The sequence below is a fragment of the Crocodylus porosus genome, unplaced genomic scaffold, assembly GCF_001723895.1.
Source record: "Crocodylus porosus isolate Cpor-Errol unplaced genomic scaffold, CroPor_comp1, whole genome shotgun sequence".
In the NCBI taxonomy this organism is placed as follows: domain Eukaryota; kingdom Metazoa; phylum Chordata; order Crocodylia; family Crocodylidae; genus Crocodylus; species Crocodylus porosus.
This window is the reverse complement of record NW_017728950.1, coordinates 32,654,651-32,671,407: the sequence shown is the minus strand read 5'-3', so window position 1 is coordinate 32,671,407 and position 16,757 is coordinate 32,654,651. Positions and strand designations below refer to the sequence as shown.

The following is a 16,757-nucleotide window of genomic DNA, read 5'->3' as shown; positions in this document are numbered from 1 at the left end:
CTCCAGCCAGAGTCTGCCAGCCCTGAGCATCATCTCCGCCAATCGCTCCCTGCATGGGGTGAGCAGTGGAATAAGCCCTTTCCCTGCCCTCTCTGCCAGATGCTGGAGGGAGGGGGGAAATAACCTCCATCCGCTTAAGAGGCCCATGCCAGCCAGCCTCTGGCTGCGCTCCTGCTTCTGCCACTGGAGCAGAGATGGGGGAGGGACTCTGATGGGGGAAGCAGCCTCTGTCATGGTTTCCTGGGAGTGCAAGTCTCTTCCTGGTGGCACAGAAGCAGACGAGGGGGTGGGGCAGAGAGAGGCTGCACTGTGGGTGGAGATGGGAGCAGGGAGGGTAGAGCTGTCACAGACAGCTTGGTGGGCTATGGCCACCCCTGTGAGCCCTGGTGCTGCTGCTTGCCCCACGCAGTCTGTGGCAGCTCTGCCCACCCCGGTCCTGCCCGCAGTGCAGCCTACCTGCTGGGAAAAGGCTTGCACTCTTGGAAAACCATGATGGGCTGCTGCCCATCAAGATCCCTGCCTGCTCACTACTTCAGCGGTTGGGGTGGGGGCACAGCCAGAGGCTGGCTATTATGGCCCCCGTCTGTGACGGGGGAAAGGAAGGGACCTACTTCCCCTTTCCCTCCAGCATATAGTGAAGAGGGCAGGAAAAGAGCTTATTCTGCTGCTTACCCCACACAGGGAGCAATCATCAGAGGCAGAGGGCAGGGCTGGCAGACCCTGCCTGCGGTCTTAACGGGGCAGCAGGGGGAATAAATCCCTTTCCTGCCCCCTTTGCATCAGGGGGGTATGCCAGCTGGGGTCTGACCATGCTCCCACCTCTGCAGCAGCAACGGGGGAGTGCCAGGTAGACCTAGACTTAGGTCTGTGCTGGTGGGACAGAGAGGGGGGAATTAAACCCCCTCCATACTGCTGTGGCTGCCACATCCCATCCCCTCCCCCTCTGGAGCAGCAAGCGGAGAAATGCCTGGCAGGTCTGTACTGGTACGACAGGGGAGGAGGGCAGGAATAAACCTCTTCCCTGTCCCCTTCACCTTAGGGGGCCAGTGTCTGGTCACATCCTTCTCCTACTCACCCATGCTCTGCTTAGGGAGCAGAGGGGTGGGGCCATCCCTGCTCCACTGGAGCAGAGAGTACAGCCCTGCCTGGTGCTGCAGAGCATGCTGGGATGTTAGGGGACTCTGATTTAACTTAAAACCAGGAAGGAGTCTGGGACAAAAGCCTGATGCTACATTCAACCAGGTTTATCTCAAACTGGTTTCAGCCATTTTGAAACTGGTTTATGTGCACTAAGCTTCTGTTCTGTTACAGGTTTAAACCAGTTTCTGCTCACTTAAACTGGTTTATGTGTAACTTCTGTCCCTAGCCTTAGGGCAAAGAAGTGTCATCACCAAATTCCTGTTTAGCTACATTTTTATACTAATGTAAATCACAAACCCCACCATCATCATTTACTCTGACAAAAATCAGTTAGTCATAACACTGATTTCTTATCTCTTCCCAAACTGGCAGAACAAACATGGGAAGTCATGTACTCATCCCAAGTCCCAGTTTTCACATCTGTAAAATGGGAGTAATATCTCTGGTTTTAAAGAATCACTTTGAGCTGTTTGTAACTGCTTTATATGTATTAGCACTGTCCTCTTTTCTAGCACTGTTCTCTTTTTTCACTTTTTAATTCTGAATCTGAATCTTTCTTTTATGTCACTTTTTCTTTTCTTTTTTTTTTCCTTGCATACATCTTCAAGTCAAGATAGTCCATTCTTATGATGCTTCTTCCTTTTTGTATTTGCATGTAGCCATAGAAAAAATATGCTTGTTAAGGTCACAAAGTAGAACTGAACTGCCCTCTTCCCTTTTAACTGTTATTGCAAACAGCTGTAAAGAGGTTCAAAAAAACCCAAGTAGACACAAAATTAGATTTGTATGTCCTCTCTCTCTCTCTCTTTTTTGAGTAAAAGGCTACGGCTGTTTGATTCTTGGCAAGTAGCCAGAGCAGCACTCAATAGTCCTCAAATTGCATGTCTTTATCTTTTCTTCTTTCCTGTAGCTGTTCCATAAGTAGCTGTGTATCTTGAGTCACAAAAAGGAAAAGCTTGCTTGCTTGTGTGTATGTGTGTGATACTCCTTACCTTGCCCTTAAGTGTTTATTTAGAAACTTGGTAAAGAAAGCTAACTAAGGTCTAGGAACTTCATGGCTCACAGAAAATCTTCTAGTTTAAAATACCACTCTTCTACCGAAGTCTTTGTACTGTAATTCTGTCACGTCTCTGTAGGTGTTAGACTGGTGGCTTAAGTGTCTGAAATGAACAGATGTTACCTGGATGTAATGCTAAGGGAATTCTTCCTTGTGATGGGAGTGATTTAGATCAGGTTGAAAAGAGCAAAAAAATATCTCTTGGGTATCTTTAAAGGTTGCTTTTGCAGAGCTGCTTCTTGAAGTGTTCAAAATACTTTTCAGTTTGCAATTTTAAGAGGGTTGCCTAAAGTATAAGAAAGCGCTCAGATTGTTTTTAATATGATACTGGTCATTGATTCATACTCCTTCTCTGTAATCCCAGTAAGGTGCAGCTACCAGCCATATGGGGAACACATTCTCCTGAATCACTGTTGGATTTGGCAGCTTCTAGGCATGAGAGAGAAGCCTTTCAGCACTCTAATTGTAAAACAGTCAGCTATGTGGCATATTATAAATTTTATATTTTTCTTTTTTCTTCCCCTGATCAAGAAAAGAATAATTTCAAATTGAATCCTTCAAGAATGAAGTAAAAATTAAATCTTAATCATAAGCAGAAATTATACTTCATCTTTCACTGGTAGTTTCCTTTAAAGAACAATGATAGTACTGGAGGAAAGGTTGAAAATACTGTCAAGCACATATGCCATAAGGTGTTCCTAGAATTGTCTTGTTCATTTATGTCACTTCTTTTTATAACTTCACTGACTAGATCTACTGTCAAACATTCAAAATAAACAGAAAAACTATTTAAATGCTAATGTGGGCTTTTAGGAAGTCTTAGTATTCATTTTTTGCTTGTCCAGACTGGTAGTGCTGAGGGAATATTAAAGCAAACTAGATTAACTGATATTGAAGTTAAAGGCTTTTCTAGTTTTACTAGAACACGACAAGCCAAATATCTTTTTGAACATGGTAACTATTTCTAAATATCCCTTCTCTTTTACAAGCAGCATAATTAAAACACTTTACCATTTTTGTTCAAACTTTAGTTAACCTTAACTTGGTATGTTTGACTACTTAATTCTTAGATGACATTTGGAGACATCCTCATTTTCTCTACTACATGGAATATGCAATTGTTTTTTGCAGGCGTCTCCACCTCAACAAGAAAGCAACAGATAAACAGCCGTATAGCAAGCTTCCTGGTGTCTCCCTTCTAAAGCCATTAAAAGGCGTGGATCCAAACCTGATCAACAACTTAGAAACCTTCTTTGAGCTGGATTACCCAAAAGTATGTACCAGGTTTATAATTCCTTAAGTAAAATTGGTAGGCTCTGTTACATCTGCTAGAATGGTCAGGGTGTATTATAACTTTTTTACACTGATTTCACCATTCTGCCAGAACATCTTACAACTTTTTATCTAGTGCTTCAAATAATGATGTATAACACTTATTTAAACTTGTTCTTAAGGTAATTTTGATTTTTAGATTCTTAATCTCATATAGTCTATAGGACATAGTATAATGAAAGCTTTGCAAGAAACAAGGTAATTTTAAATAATGTTGTTTGAAAAGTCCTTCAACCAAATGAATACAGTTCTTTTTGATGTCTGCTGAGCAACAAGGTACAGTTATTGGTGTGGCTGTTCCTGCATGCAAGCCCAAAGTTCTCTTAGTTTAGATGGGTTGTGTGGTACTTGCACTGGGGATATTAGTGAATGATTAATAGTTTCAGTTCATTATTGGTTAGAAAATATTACTTAATGAATGTAGTCACTTCTGTAAGTGAGGATTACTAGATTTGTTACCATCCACATCAGTGTGCGCCAGCCACTGTGTAAATGAATAAGACTGTCCTTAGGGAAGGAATTTATGACCTAAAGGTGGAAAGCTGTAAGCAGTCAGCTGCTTGGGCCCCAGCCTTGGGCATGTCATTTACTATCAAAAAGAATGATGGCTTTTTCCTAAAGTTTTCAACCTTTACTCTTCACCCCAAAACATGAGGGCAGCTTTAAGCACTTGTTCATAGCTGTAATACATGCTGAGCATTTTGGGAGTTTGTTGTGTGCTCTAATTTAGTTAGCTCCTGCCTGATTATGCACCTATTTAAAAACAAAAAAGAAGAAAAAATAATTTCTAATTTATTGCAGAAATGCTGCCTAACCCTAAAATATTCAGTTTGGGAGTGATGCTAAGAAGCACAAAGGCAAATGTGATTATTCTAGTGCTTCACGGTGCCTATATATGAGCCAGGAGGCTGCTCTGATGCACTAGAATTACAGAACATTGGAGCAGACTAGACTAATTGAATCTGCTGGAGTGTAGTCATTACTGCGCTCCACCAGCCTCTGTGTCTCAGATCAGCCTCCCTGTGCTTCAAAATGGCGGCACTTTAACTAAAGCTTATTCGAGCTTTAGATAAAGCGTCCCTGCTGCCATTTTGAAGCATGGGGTTACTGATACACAAGAAGCTCCAGGTGCTTTAATTAGTGGCTCTCAGAGCTGCTCTAAATAAAGAGTGCCCGCCCCCCCCCACACACACACACTCCAGGAGTGCATGTAAAAATGCTCTTAGAGCCTAATCTAGAGACAGTGCAATATTTAATAGGCAAGCTTAACACACACAAAAATTCACTAAGCAAATCATGTTCGGTTTTTTATAGCTTAGTGTAAGCAAAGTACATCTAGGCTGCTTGCCTAGATGTACTTTGCACATGGTAGCTTGCATTAATATCAGGCAGTGCAAAAGGGTCTTGGTTATCTACCCTTTAAAACGTAGTTGAGAGAAGGCCTCCATGTTGGGACCTTGTGTTTGAAATTTTCCCTTACCGAGAGAATCTTTTGCTTGAGATTTGAATAAAGCTAAAGTGTTGTGCTGGAACTTACATTTTTTTTAGATCTAAGACTTGCGTTGGTATCTGTTAAAGGAAGGATGGGACTAATTATAAGACCAAGTGAGATGCATATGCACAAAATAAATGTAAAAGATCCTGGCACAAAGCAAAGTGTGGAGAAATACCTTCAGATGATCAGAATGACAATATTTTAACTTCCATTTCAGGAATGATACCATACCTTGAAAATGGGGACAACTTTGTTTTCTTCACTTAGGGTGCCTACGCATCACCGTACACCGACATTGCTACAGCACCATGCTTTAGTACTTCCTTACTGTGACGTGTGTGCGGCACACAGATTTTGCAGCTGCGTCACTGTAGTGGTGTACTAGGCCGGGGGAATGCACCACTACGGCAACGTAGATGGTGATCATGTGTAGATCTTCACGATCTCTGTGTTGCTATAGGGCTATGTGTAGACATGCCCTTAGACTACCTAATTTTAAGTCTTATCTCCTGGAAGGATGGGGTGAGGGGAGGAGTGAGTGTTCCAAAAAGCCTTTACCTGGATTCCTTGTACTGAAATTAAGCATCTAAGTTGTTGCAGTCCTAATGCATGTAAAAGCTCCTAGGTATAAAAGCATTATCCTCCTTTTGGAGAATTCTGGTACACCTAGTACAGCGCACACAGCAAGTCAAGTAGCACCTGTACTGGAACACATACTGAGCCCTTTCTGCCCTTTTACTGCTACTGGACTTGATTCCCGTTTGCATTAACACCCTCTTGTAAATGCAGTGGCAAAGCAAAGAGCTCTCTAGTCATCTTTGATGCCCCTCTACATTGCTGTTGCATGTAAAGGACTTGCAGACATCAGGAGAGCTAAATCTTACTGTATTTTCTGTAGCTGACTCCTTGGGTAACTTGGAAGTGTAGTAGGATCTGCGCTGAGCTCTTAATTCCGAACTGAAAGTCGTCTTGTTGAATCCTTAATAAAAAACAGCTGGCCGCCCAAATTCATTTAGCCAAGGGGCAGTGGTGATAAAATAGCAAAACCTTATCATGTCTTAACAGACTAGCACTCCTTCTTTGTCAGGTTTAATTTCCTTGGAGTCTCTGTGCTGTCACAGTCCTGCCAGCATAACAGGGTGATCTTATTTTAACCTGTATGTAGATTCCTCGAGGCCAGGACTGCTTTCTCTATCATACGAAGTGAGCAGGGGAGCAGACACCTAACTTTTATTTTTTGCCAAATCACCTTTAAGTCTCTTTCTGGGCCAGAGGCTGGAGATCATAGCTGTCAATTCCTATGATCGTCCTTGTTCTTTTTCTCGTTCTTTGTACCTGTTTCAATTTCTTGACCGTGGATGACCAGAATGATGCACAGTATTCCAGAACAGGTCTCGGCAGGGCCTCTGTGTCATTATTTTGCTTCTGGTGGAAATGCTTCTGATGTAGCCTCTTTCACAGCTGCATCAGACTGGTGACCTAAGTATTCTGTGATAGAGTAGCACACAGAAATCTCCCTCTTCCTCCTCGTTTGTTTCCAGCTGACGAGCTCTAGCTGAAGATTTTGTCATTGCATTTTGAACAAGCGTAGGCCACTTGCATGCATACTGGATAACTGCATCATTTCCTTAACACAATACCAGTCCAGATTATGTTGCCTTTGCTTGCACTGCAACCAACATCAGTTATCTGCCCACTGTAAATGCAGAAATTGCTAAACGCAGGCATCTTTCAGCTACGCTGTCGACTTTGTAACTAATTGTACTCCATGTAACTGTATTAGAATTAGTGAAGGGAAGCTACTGTCATGAAACTGACTAGCATGTGTCATTTTCAAGGCCTATAGTAGCAGCTCATTGGCATCTCCCCTTACTTTGAAGACTTAATGGTAGCCTGGAAAATGACTATTAGAAGCCTTGAAAATGAGGAAAGCTGGTTTGCATTTGATGTTGCTAATACCCCAGCTCCTACAAGGCAGTGTACTTACCATGCTTTGTTCACATTCAGTTCCAGTAAATGTATACTTTGGGGAAATGCATAGCCTTTTCTCGCTCCAAGGATATGCACTTCATTGAATTTCATCCCATATTTGTTGGCCAGATCAGTCTGTGTGACACTGATCCTGTGAAACATCTGTAGTTTTACTCCATCACTATTCAAGTTCCCCACACTACTAGTCTTTCCCCAAAGAGAGCAAGAAGGGGACACATGCTATTGTGACACAAACTCTTTTCCTCATGAATAAAAACAATCCTGTTTGCTAATACAGGAAAATGCTAGTATCTTACTAATACAGAAAAGTTGTTTCAGGTGAAGGCTCTTTTGGAAGTACTTCTTATCTAGCAAGAACAAAGTATTCCATACTTATGATAGTGCACTTGTACTTTTTCCTCCAAATAAAATCCTTTTAATTCTATACCATTGCTTCAAGGTTTTTTTTAGCTGACAGATCGTAAATACTTCCGTATTAAGACAAGTTACACACCAAGTTGCGTTAATTTTTCCTCCCTCTCTAGTATGAAGTGCTGCTTTGTGTACAAGATCATGATGATCCAGCTATTGACGTGTGTAAGAAGCTTCTTGGTAAATACCCAAATGTCGATGCCAGATTGTTCATAGGTAAGTAATGCAACTGCATGGCAGGATGCTCGTCTTTTGCAAAAGAGTTAGGAAGCCCCTAGGATTTAAGTCCTTCTAAATTGAGTAGCCTCTTTAATCTGCAGGTAATGATTTTGGACCATGGGACAATTGATGGCTGGGAGGGAAGACATAAGTTTGCAGCATATACTGACATCAGTTCGAAAATAAACTTCAGGAAAAATATCTCTGCAACTGAATATTTGCCACACTTTTTATTCCTGACTCGCTGCTCACAGTGCTAATATAATGCAGCTGAGTTGCACCAGTATTAGGGCTGCCAATAGCTGTGCTATAATGAGCATAAATGATTTGCCTTTCAGAATATGCTCTAAGTAAGTGGTCAAACTGTCTTTGACTACACCGAGTGCTTAAATCGATAAATAATTTTAATTGTCTGAGGATTGTTCCTGCAATACAAAGTTTAATAAAAGAAACACTTATTTGGGAGTGCTGCAGCACTTGTTAGAGCAAGAATACATCTCATTTAATGTAGGATTTTTATGTTTCCTTTTCTGGCTAGGATGAGCTGAAGAGACTTTCAGAAGTGAGAACTAGACATTTATCTGTCGTATCCAGTATACTTACTTATGTGTAAAATTAGTGTTGGGTTTTGGACACCTGTATAACTTGCTTATCTTTATTTCAAGGTGGCAAAAAGGTTGGCATCAACCCAAAGATCAACAATTTAATGCCAGGGTATGAAGTTGCCAAGTATGATCTCATCTGGATTTGTGATAGTGGAATCAGAGGTGGGTGTGCAGTGTGGTCATTTGCATGTTTATGTGCATTATGGTTTAATTCCAAATGCTGCAGTCCTCTAGTCTAAAATATGTAAATCCTCATAAGTTGCTGTAAATATTGTCCTGTTACTTTTCATTGGCAAACTTAACATTTTACAGTCTGTTCAATGGTGACATTTTTGGGTAATGAACTTCAACAAAAATAATTTTTGTTTTTATGGTTCTTCTGACAGAAGAGGTTCAAGTATATTTAGTGACTTTCTGTTTTAACAATGAACAAATGATTTCATAGGTTAATTCTGAAATATTAATAAACTATTTATTTTTTAGTAACACCAGATACGTTAACTGATATGGCCAATCAAATGACTGAAAAAGTAGGCCTGGTCCATGGGCTGCCTTATGTGGCTGACAGACAAGGGTTTGCTGCCACTCTAGAACAGGTTAGTATAGATTTCTTTTTTATTGTGTTTTATTAATAAAATAATCCTTTTTTGATGAGCTTCAAAATAATGTTAACTCTTTAAGAAGACAAAACACTTCTCACTTTCAGCTATAATCAGAACCCAAAATTAGGTGCATCTTTAACCTATGTTTACAAGGAGGCACATAGCCTTTTGTCTGGTGATTTTAAGATGGTACACATCCTTTATTTTATTTGTAGCTGTAAATGATAAAAAAATCATGATCTGAACAGGAAGTTTCTTAGATTAAGGCAAGAATAATGGTCATACAGGAGATGAGACTAGACCCATCATAAGGCCTTGCTCAGCTATCCTTATGTTGATCCTAGTGACTTAAGACTAAAGCATTTTATCTTGCTGTCGGTTAAAAACGAGGGGTTAGGAGGCCACAAAAATTCATAACTCTCAGCAGTTTAGTTAGTGGGGCTTCCGGTGTAGTTTTAAGGTGTAGGGAAGGTTCTGAAGCAACCCTGACCCCTGGTATCATAGACCTTTTGTGATGACTCTTCTGCTTAACTGCAATGATAACCACTAGTCTTTTCATGAGATATTTGGACTATGTATTGCAGAATCTCTTTCTTTTAGATGGCTCTGTCTCTGATGGCCTCTGTGAAGGGGCTTTTAATTGCAACAGGCTTGTTAAAATCTCTAGGCCCTGCTTTTCCTTCAGAAGGACACTGGGTACTGGGTGAAAGACATGGTGTCAGGGGCCTACTACCCTTCTGCTGAACTCCAGCAAGCCAGGGAGGAGACTAGCTTGATTTTTGGCAAGTGTTTTGTGAGCCATTTTTAATTTTACTGTATTGTTAAATATTTACTCTGCATAAACTGTAAACAGAAATGTATTCTTTACCTCTTCTATAAAACTGTTCCTAGGTTAAAAATATATATTTTTACAATAAGGATAAGATAAAATATATATATATATATTTTTGACAATAAGGAAATGATGACTTCACCAATGAGGAGAACTAGTTTAGTGTCTTGCTCTGGCTCTGTTTTTGGTGATATTCATGACACTTTTGAGCACTTCAGTAGAGCATGTGTATGCAGAAATGCATACAGAACTTTCTTTGAGATGAGTTTAGTCCTCTTGTTTACAGCTTATTTCCAAACTGAACTCTGGAATTTGAATATACAAAACTTAAGAATTCTAAAGTGAAGTTTCTAATTAAAAATGAAAACAAAACTTACTATTTACTTTCTCCATTCACACTCACCTGCACATGTGTAGATTAAAGGAAATGTCCGTGTACTGTCCTGAATCCTTTTTTTCTGAGATGGATACTCCTATGACTTGGTCCATCTCCCACAATATGTACCGTCAGGTATACCTAACTGTACTTGACTGGTTAATACTCTGTTGTTGGTCCAAATAAAGTAAAATTGTGCACCCTACACTTCTCTCTTTGGTGTCTGCATAAGTTTCACATTAAAGTGATCCTGCTAATTAAAACAGTCATCCTGCTAATTGTCTTTTCTCAGGCTTTCAAGCTTTTTAAGAATTTCTGATCACCAGGCTTTTTTTAGTGCAGATTTCAGCTTTAATACTAATAACACACCTTTTTTGGATATTTCCCTAACTTTGTTTTTGGCTTTGATGCAATTGATTTGATGGAGATCAAATATTTCTGTCAAATCCTGATCCATTTTTACATCCTAACTGGTGTGATCCCTGAGTCGACACAACAAACATGGGTCTGTAGAACTTCAGATACATAAGCAGTTTGTAAGCCGTTATAAATTCTGTAGTCAGTATTGTCAGCATCTTTGCACATCAAAGATGGTATGTACCAGAAGCGTTAAGTGATAGGGCTCATGACGGTTAAGTTTTGATTTTTTACCCACTTCCTTTTGTGTCCCATTATACTGATAACGAAACTTCTTAAATAAGATCCTCCATCTGTAACTTTATGACAAATAGCAGCAATAAATTCCCCCCTCCTCCCCTCCCTTTCTGTTCTTCATGAAGTCTGTACTAACATTTTGGTTACAACACATGAATAAAGGAAATCTGTAGCTTCCAGGGAGGTTCTGTTTTCTTTTTAAGAGTTCACTGGGCTTGTTTATGATTTCTAGTTTTGTACTAAGGCTAATAAATTGGAGAATTTCAGAAAGATCAGTGTGCTGTGTTGCATCCTTTTTTTTTTAAATCAAAGTCCACTGAGTTTTTTGGGTTTGTTTAACTGTGTACTTGTAAATATGTAATAAAACTGAATAAAGTTGGAATAAAGGAAAGGAAAGTAGTAAAAATACAAAAGTAGACTTTTTATATCTTTAATGTAAACCTCAGTGTTCCTAAGGCATGAAACAAATGGAAGTAGTTAAAAACTTTCTTTTTTTTTTAAATTAAGCGTGAAAGTGGATATAAGGATTTTTTTCATCAAAGGAACACTGTTTTGTAACAGGCAAGCAGAAGGGATTCAAAACAAGTAACAGTATAGTATAACATCTTTTATTGCTTGAAAAACCTTTTGCAGATATCTTCTGATAAGTTGATCACCTCTAACTGGCCTTTTCCTCAGCTTGTTAGAAATAAATCCTAAGAGAGCAATCCATATGTGAATTAGAAACAGACTTTGGTTAAAATTATAACAGTAGAACATTTAAAATACCAGTTTTTACTACCTTTTTCTGTAGGTTTATTTTGGAACTTCACATCCAAGATCATATATTTCTGCCAACGTAACTGGCTTCAAATGTGTAACAGGAATGTCTTGTTTGATGAGAAAGGATGTCTTAGACCAGGCTGGAGGACTTATAGCTTTTGCGCAGTACATTGCTGAAGATTATTTTATGGCCAAGGCAATAGCTGACCGGTAAGGTGGAATTTTCCTGGAGTCCTTTAAGTTTGCAGTATGTTCTAGATGTTTATAAACATCTATTTGTCTACTGACCTAAGCATTTGATTTGCAGTATGTTTGCTGTGCATCTTTGAAGCAATGGTAGGTGTTCCTATTCACTGCATGAGAAGTGGTAGAAGCATGTGCTATGTGATCTAAGCCTTCCAGCCCTGTTCGTGAAACAGCCTCTGAATTAATGTGCAAGGTTATCCTCCTACAGCAGTTGAGGATATCTGACTGTTTAAACTTTCAGATTATTTGGTACCATGAAATTTGCATCCGGGTAGCCTTGTAATCTTCTCAGTCCTCCCTCATCCCCTTCTCCTGTGGTTTGCCATGTTCACGTTTCAATCCAGACTGCAAGCTCTTTGGGGCAAGGTGTCTGTCTCTCTTTGTACGGTCACTCTCTACCAATGAAATCTTGAGCCTGGAGTCTGTAGGCACAATCACAGTACAATAACTGAGAGAGATATGCCCACTATTATTCTATCTGCTGCCCTGTATGAATCAGTCCTCTGAGAAGTAATTACATCAGTATATCAATTTTACAAGTATGTAAAGACCCAAGTACTCTGAGAACACTGAACAAATCCTGCTGTTGACTTTTCACATTTTCTGAAGTAATAATATGAGTGAGTTCCATTCTTCAATTTCATGTGCTTTTGGAAAGTTGCTTTTATGCAGCATGAAATTTTAACCATTTTATTCTAATAGCACATCTGTTAAGAATAATAATACACATTGCTTTTAAACAGTTGCACTGGATTTATTCACTGTATCTGTAAGTAACCTCCAACTAATGTGAATTCACTTTCAGAGGTTGGAAATTTGCAATGGCCACACAAGTTGCAATGCAAAACTCCGGTTCGTATTCCATTTCTCAGTTTCAGTCCAGGATGATCAGGTAAAGATTATTAACTGTATCATAACTTTCTTCTCTCTCTGTTCTGTCCTATTTCATGACTCCAGTCTAGATGCCTCCCAGTTATGAGGCATCATGCACCTCTCAGTTAATCACGTGTCCTAATGGTCCAGTACAATGTAAATGGATGCGGTTTTCATGCTAGAGTTCTTTGTAAAAGCAAGGGAGAATTGAAGATTGAGGAGCTTTTAACAGAGCAGATACTTATGATAAGCAAACAGTCCTGGTTTTGGCAATACAATAATGGCTTTTAATAAAGATTTTGGATCTTCTGCTCAATTGCAACATATGTATTAATTGTGTGAATATTTCCTTTTGAAGTATCTAGTAAGCAAAGGATTAGATGAATTTTCTCTTGCAAAGAAGGTTAGGGTATAAGGCTTCTTGGGATAGAGAGGAGGAAGCTTAAGGCATTAGGTATTTGCATAAGAATGTACAGTTTGACTCCCTTTAAAAATTAACTTTTTGTTAACTTTAGATGGGCCAAGCTACGAATTAACATGCTGCCTGCTACAATTATTTGTGAGCCAATCTCTGAATGCTTTGTTGCCAGTTTAATTATTGGATGGGCAGCTCATCACATCTTCAAATGGGATATAATGGTATTTTTCATGTGTCACTGTTTGGCGTGGTTTATATTTGACTACATTCAACTAAGAGGTGTCCAGGTATGTAGCTTTGAGCAGGGGAGCATGTTACCTTGCTGGTTTCTTGGCTACTGAAATGATAATGGCTTCTCAGTGCTTTTGAGATCTTAATTGACTGGGAATTTTTAAATAAATTAAAGAAACCTGTTTGCCACCCATCACACCTGACATCTTATACCTTGCTAGACATCATTCTGTGGTCCTGTTGTTTGACATAGCCTCCAGAGTAGGAGGTGACAAGTTAACTTTACAAATTGTTGCACTTCTTAAGAGTGGGAATTGTACAGAAATATGTTTCCTTCTGATCTAAAAGCAGCAGCAGTGGTACCTTTTGGATGCTACTTTCATTTAACTTGTATTTTAAATGCCCAACTCAGAGTGAAGTTTAATAACAGAAACTAACTTTGTTGGGTTATTTGCATCAGGCACAATCATTCTGCTGCTGCTGAAATGATGCTGCATAAAAGCATTTGCTAAACTGGTTGTTATGAAAGTTGACCAGATACAGAATGTGGCAACGTGGGGAATTTATTTAGAGGGGAATACCTTATGAGTTAGTCTTAATTCATAAGAGATGGTATCCTTGATAGTGTGCAACGTTTACACATGATGTATTTACTTTAGTAGTTGGAATAATCCATTAAATGAGTATATGTTTGTGTAATTCCTAGGGTGGTGCTCTGTGTTTTTCGAAACTTGATTATGCAGTAGCTTGGTTCATCAGAGAATCCATGACTATATACATTTTCCTATCTGCGTTGTGGGACCCTACTATTAGCTGGAGGACAGGACGCTACAGGTTACGCTGTGGAGGCACTGCAGAGGAAATCCTTGATGTATAGCCACAGTTTTGACTGTATTTTGAAAAGGCAGAAAAAAAGGAGAAGTATTATAAATTATGTTTATATAAAGGCTTTTAAAAAATTTACCTTCAATAGTTTTATTACTTGTACGTTTTGGTATCTGTTCTTTAATTTATTGTTGCATGGCACTTGCATCTGTGAAAAATCCATCTGTAGTCTTGGCCAAATGGTACCTTGTTTTTTGTACCTTGTACAGAAGGAAATTGAGAGAATTGGTCCCAGGATCCATTTTCTTTCTGAATGCTCTGCAGTAAACTCTAAAGACAGTATCCTTATGTATAGGAAAAGCTTCTTGCTGTATGGTATGCTAGCCTAGTAGAAGGGATAAAACAGTCTATGTCCATTTGGATTGTACCAGCCTGGAAGGCAGTAACGGCACTGCAGAAGTACAACTGACTTCTGCAATGTCCGAAGGACTGAGCTAGTAGTGGGACACAAAGAAAGAAGCTCTTAGATGCTTTCTGCCTACCTCTTATAGTTGCTGCAGAGCGAATATAAACTAATAGGTAACTAGGCCTTGCAAAAACAAAGCTGGAGTCTTGTATTTATATGTAAATATTTAAACTATTTTTGTCTCTCTGCAATGAACCAAAAGTGGACTGAGTTTGATGGGGCAGGTTGGAGGGAATTATTGGTTAGCCATGTGTGAGGGCATCTTTTGGCCAACTCTAACTGGTTCTGTTTTGAACCATTGTTAATCACTGTGCTGTAATTAGCCTAGCTAGACCCCTTCACCATTCCCATCCTTTTTAGGGGTGTTTTTGTTTCTCTGTGAGTGTTTTGATAGGTGTAGGGGGGTGGGGGGAGGATTGCATTTCAGAAACATTTCACACACAAGCTATTTTCTTACACAATGTCTTATTATTAACAACAGAATGTAATTTCATGATGCAGGTATTTAATATCTTTTTTTAAGTGAGCATATATACCTATACTAGTCATGAATAAATATTAAATTGCAGTAGATATTGAGTGTATAAAAAGGCAGGGTGAGTTTGCTGTTACTGATTTAAATTCTAATCTTAATTTAACTATCAAACTAAGTCTACTCCTGGCTTTTTGCCTTCTACTGTTAGTCTAGTCTTTAAATTGGATTTTTGTATTCCAGTGATACGACTAAAAAGACTAGATTATAACCAGGTTGTAAATGCATGCTGTATTCTTTCCGTCTCAGCTCCTGTCAGCTTGCTTTCCAACCCCACTGTGAGATTGTTCTTAACTTTGTGGTGAACTGGACTTGTTTTTTTTCCTTTTTGTTTAAACTAAACAATTTTTAAAGGTTTAAAATGGACACAAAGCAAATTTGGAGGGGAACATTGCATAAGCCTTTTGTTTTCATAATTGTATTTGTGCTGCTTTTTTCCTGAGAATGAGTTGGCATGTTGTCACCATGAACGCCTGCTGCTAATTGTAGGGCTGGCCTTGCCAGTATGGCAGCTTTTAATGTCTAAGTTTGACAACATTTTTATGTTAGAAAGCGTAATGTGTAGCATATTAGCAATAATATGTATTTATAGAAAATGGATTATTTTTCACCTTACTGAGCCAGTTCATTAACTGTATATGACACGCACACAAACGTAATGTGTGAACATGTACATGATATAAGATGTATAACATAAGCACCACCTGGTTCCATATTCTTTTTGCCTTATGACATCACTAAACTTGTTTTTGAAGGGCATTTTTCTACCTGAACAAAGGCTTTTTTATGCATGTTCCATTCTTTACATGTGAATCAGGAAGAAAGTCTTCCTGAGGAAAGTTGCATACTGAAAACCAGTCTAGTTGTGACCCACTAAAAGTTTTTTTAATAACACTACTAAACAGCTGAATTTTGCTGATTACAAATGTTTGTGTGTTTTATTTGTTTCATGAAGTTTGGTTGATGCCATTCATTGCGCTGCTAAAGTGAAGCCTAGCTATTACTCTAGCTTTATGCTGATTTCCATATGGGCAGTGTAATAGAAAAACCAAAAAGGCTGAACAGACTTCATTTTTAAAATGTTTTGTTGGTCTAAAAGATAATTGTTGTTGGTTGTTTTTTGCATTAGTGGAGTCTTTCCTTGAAGAAAATTGGAAGCTTCACTTAAGCAAACAGCTTGATTTCTTGTATTGTTTAAAAAGTTGGGTTGATTATGAAATGGAAACCAATACTTTTTGAATTTTGTAGAGGGCACTGCAACAGAACTGCATAAATTCAAGTACAGTTAATTTAAAGTTGTTTGATCAACAGATGTTGAATATACCATGTTTATTTAAAATCATTGTCCTGTTTTTGTTTAAAAAATAAAATTTTGAATACAATCAAATGTTTGGAATAATTATTTTTTTTTTACCATCTTCTGCTGAACTAACACTTTCTTATATCCCAAGCCTCTTGTGTTGCACTACTAGTCATCCAGATATGAAATCAAATTCTCATTTTAAGTTGCAGTATTTCTATATGATGATCCATTCACGTTTGGCAAAAGTACAACAGATGGTTGCTTTTTCCATTCTATAGCTTTGAAACTTGAACTCCACTCTATTTATCTAGGTTTTTCAATTCACACTGAAACTTGTCAAAGATTTATTTTGATCTCTGACGAATAAACTGAATTTTACTAGTTGA

At 38.8% G+C, this 16,757-nt stretch overlaps 1 protein-coding gene across 1 annotated transcript in view; it reads left to right on the top strand.

Moving 5' to 3' along the window:
• Nucleotides 1-16,455, top strand: part of UGCG (UDP-glucose ceramide glucosyltransferase) — a 27,349-nt gene extending 10,894 nt beyond the window's left edge. The window contains exons 2-9 of the mRNA XM_019555154.1: nucleotides 3,329-3,470; nucleotides 7,541-7,643; nucleotides 8,312-8,413; nucleotides 8,735-8,847; nucleotides 11,509-11,687; nucleotides 12,529-12,615; nucleotides 13,112-13,301; nucleotides 13,952-16,455. Coding sequence (XP_019410699.1) covers nucleotides 3,329-3,470; nucleotides 7,541-7,643; nucleotides 8,312-8,413; nucleotides 8,735-8,847; nucleotides 11,509-11,687; nucleotides 12,529-12,615; nucleotides 13,112-13,301; nucleotides 13,952-14,122 — 1,087 coding nt within the window. The 3' untranslated portion in view covers nucleotides 14,123-16,455. The remainder of the gene's footprint in view (nucleotides 1-3,328; nucleotides 3,471-7,540; nucleotides 7,644-8,311; nucleotides 8,414-8,734; nucleotides 8,848-11,508; nucleotides 11,688-12,528; nucleotides 12,616-13,111; nucleotides 13,302-13,951) is intronic.
• The last annotated feature ends 302 nt before the right edge of the window (nucleotides 16,456-16,757 follow it).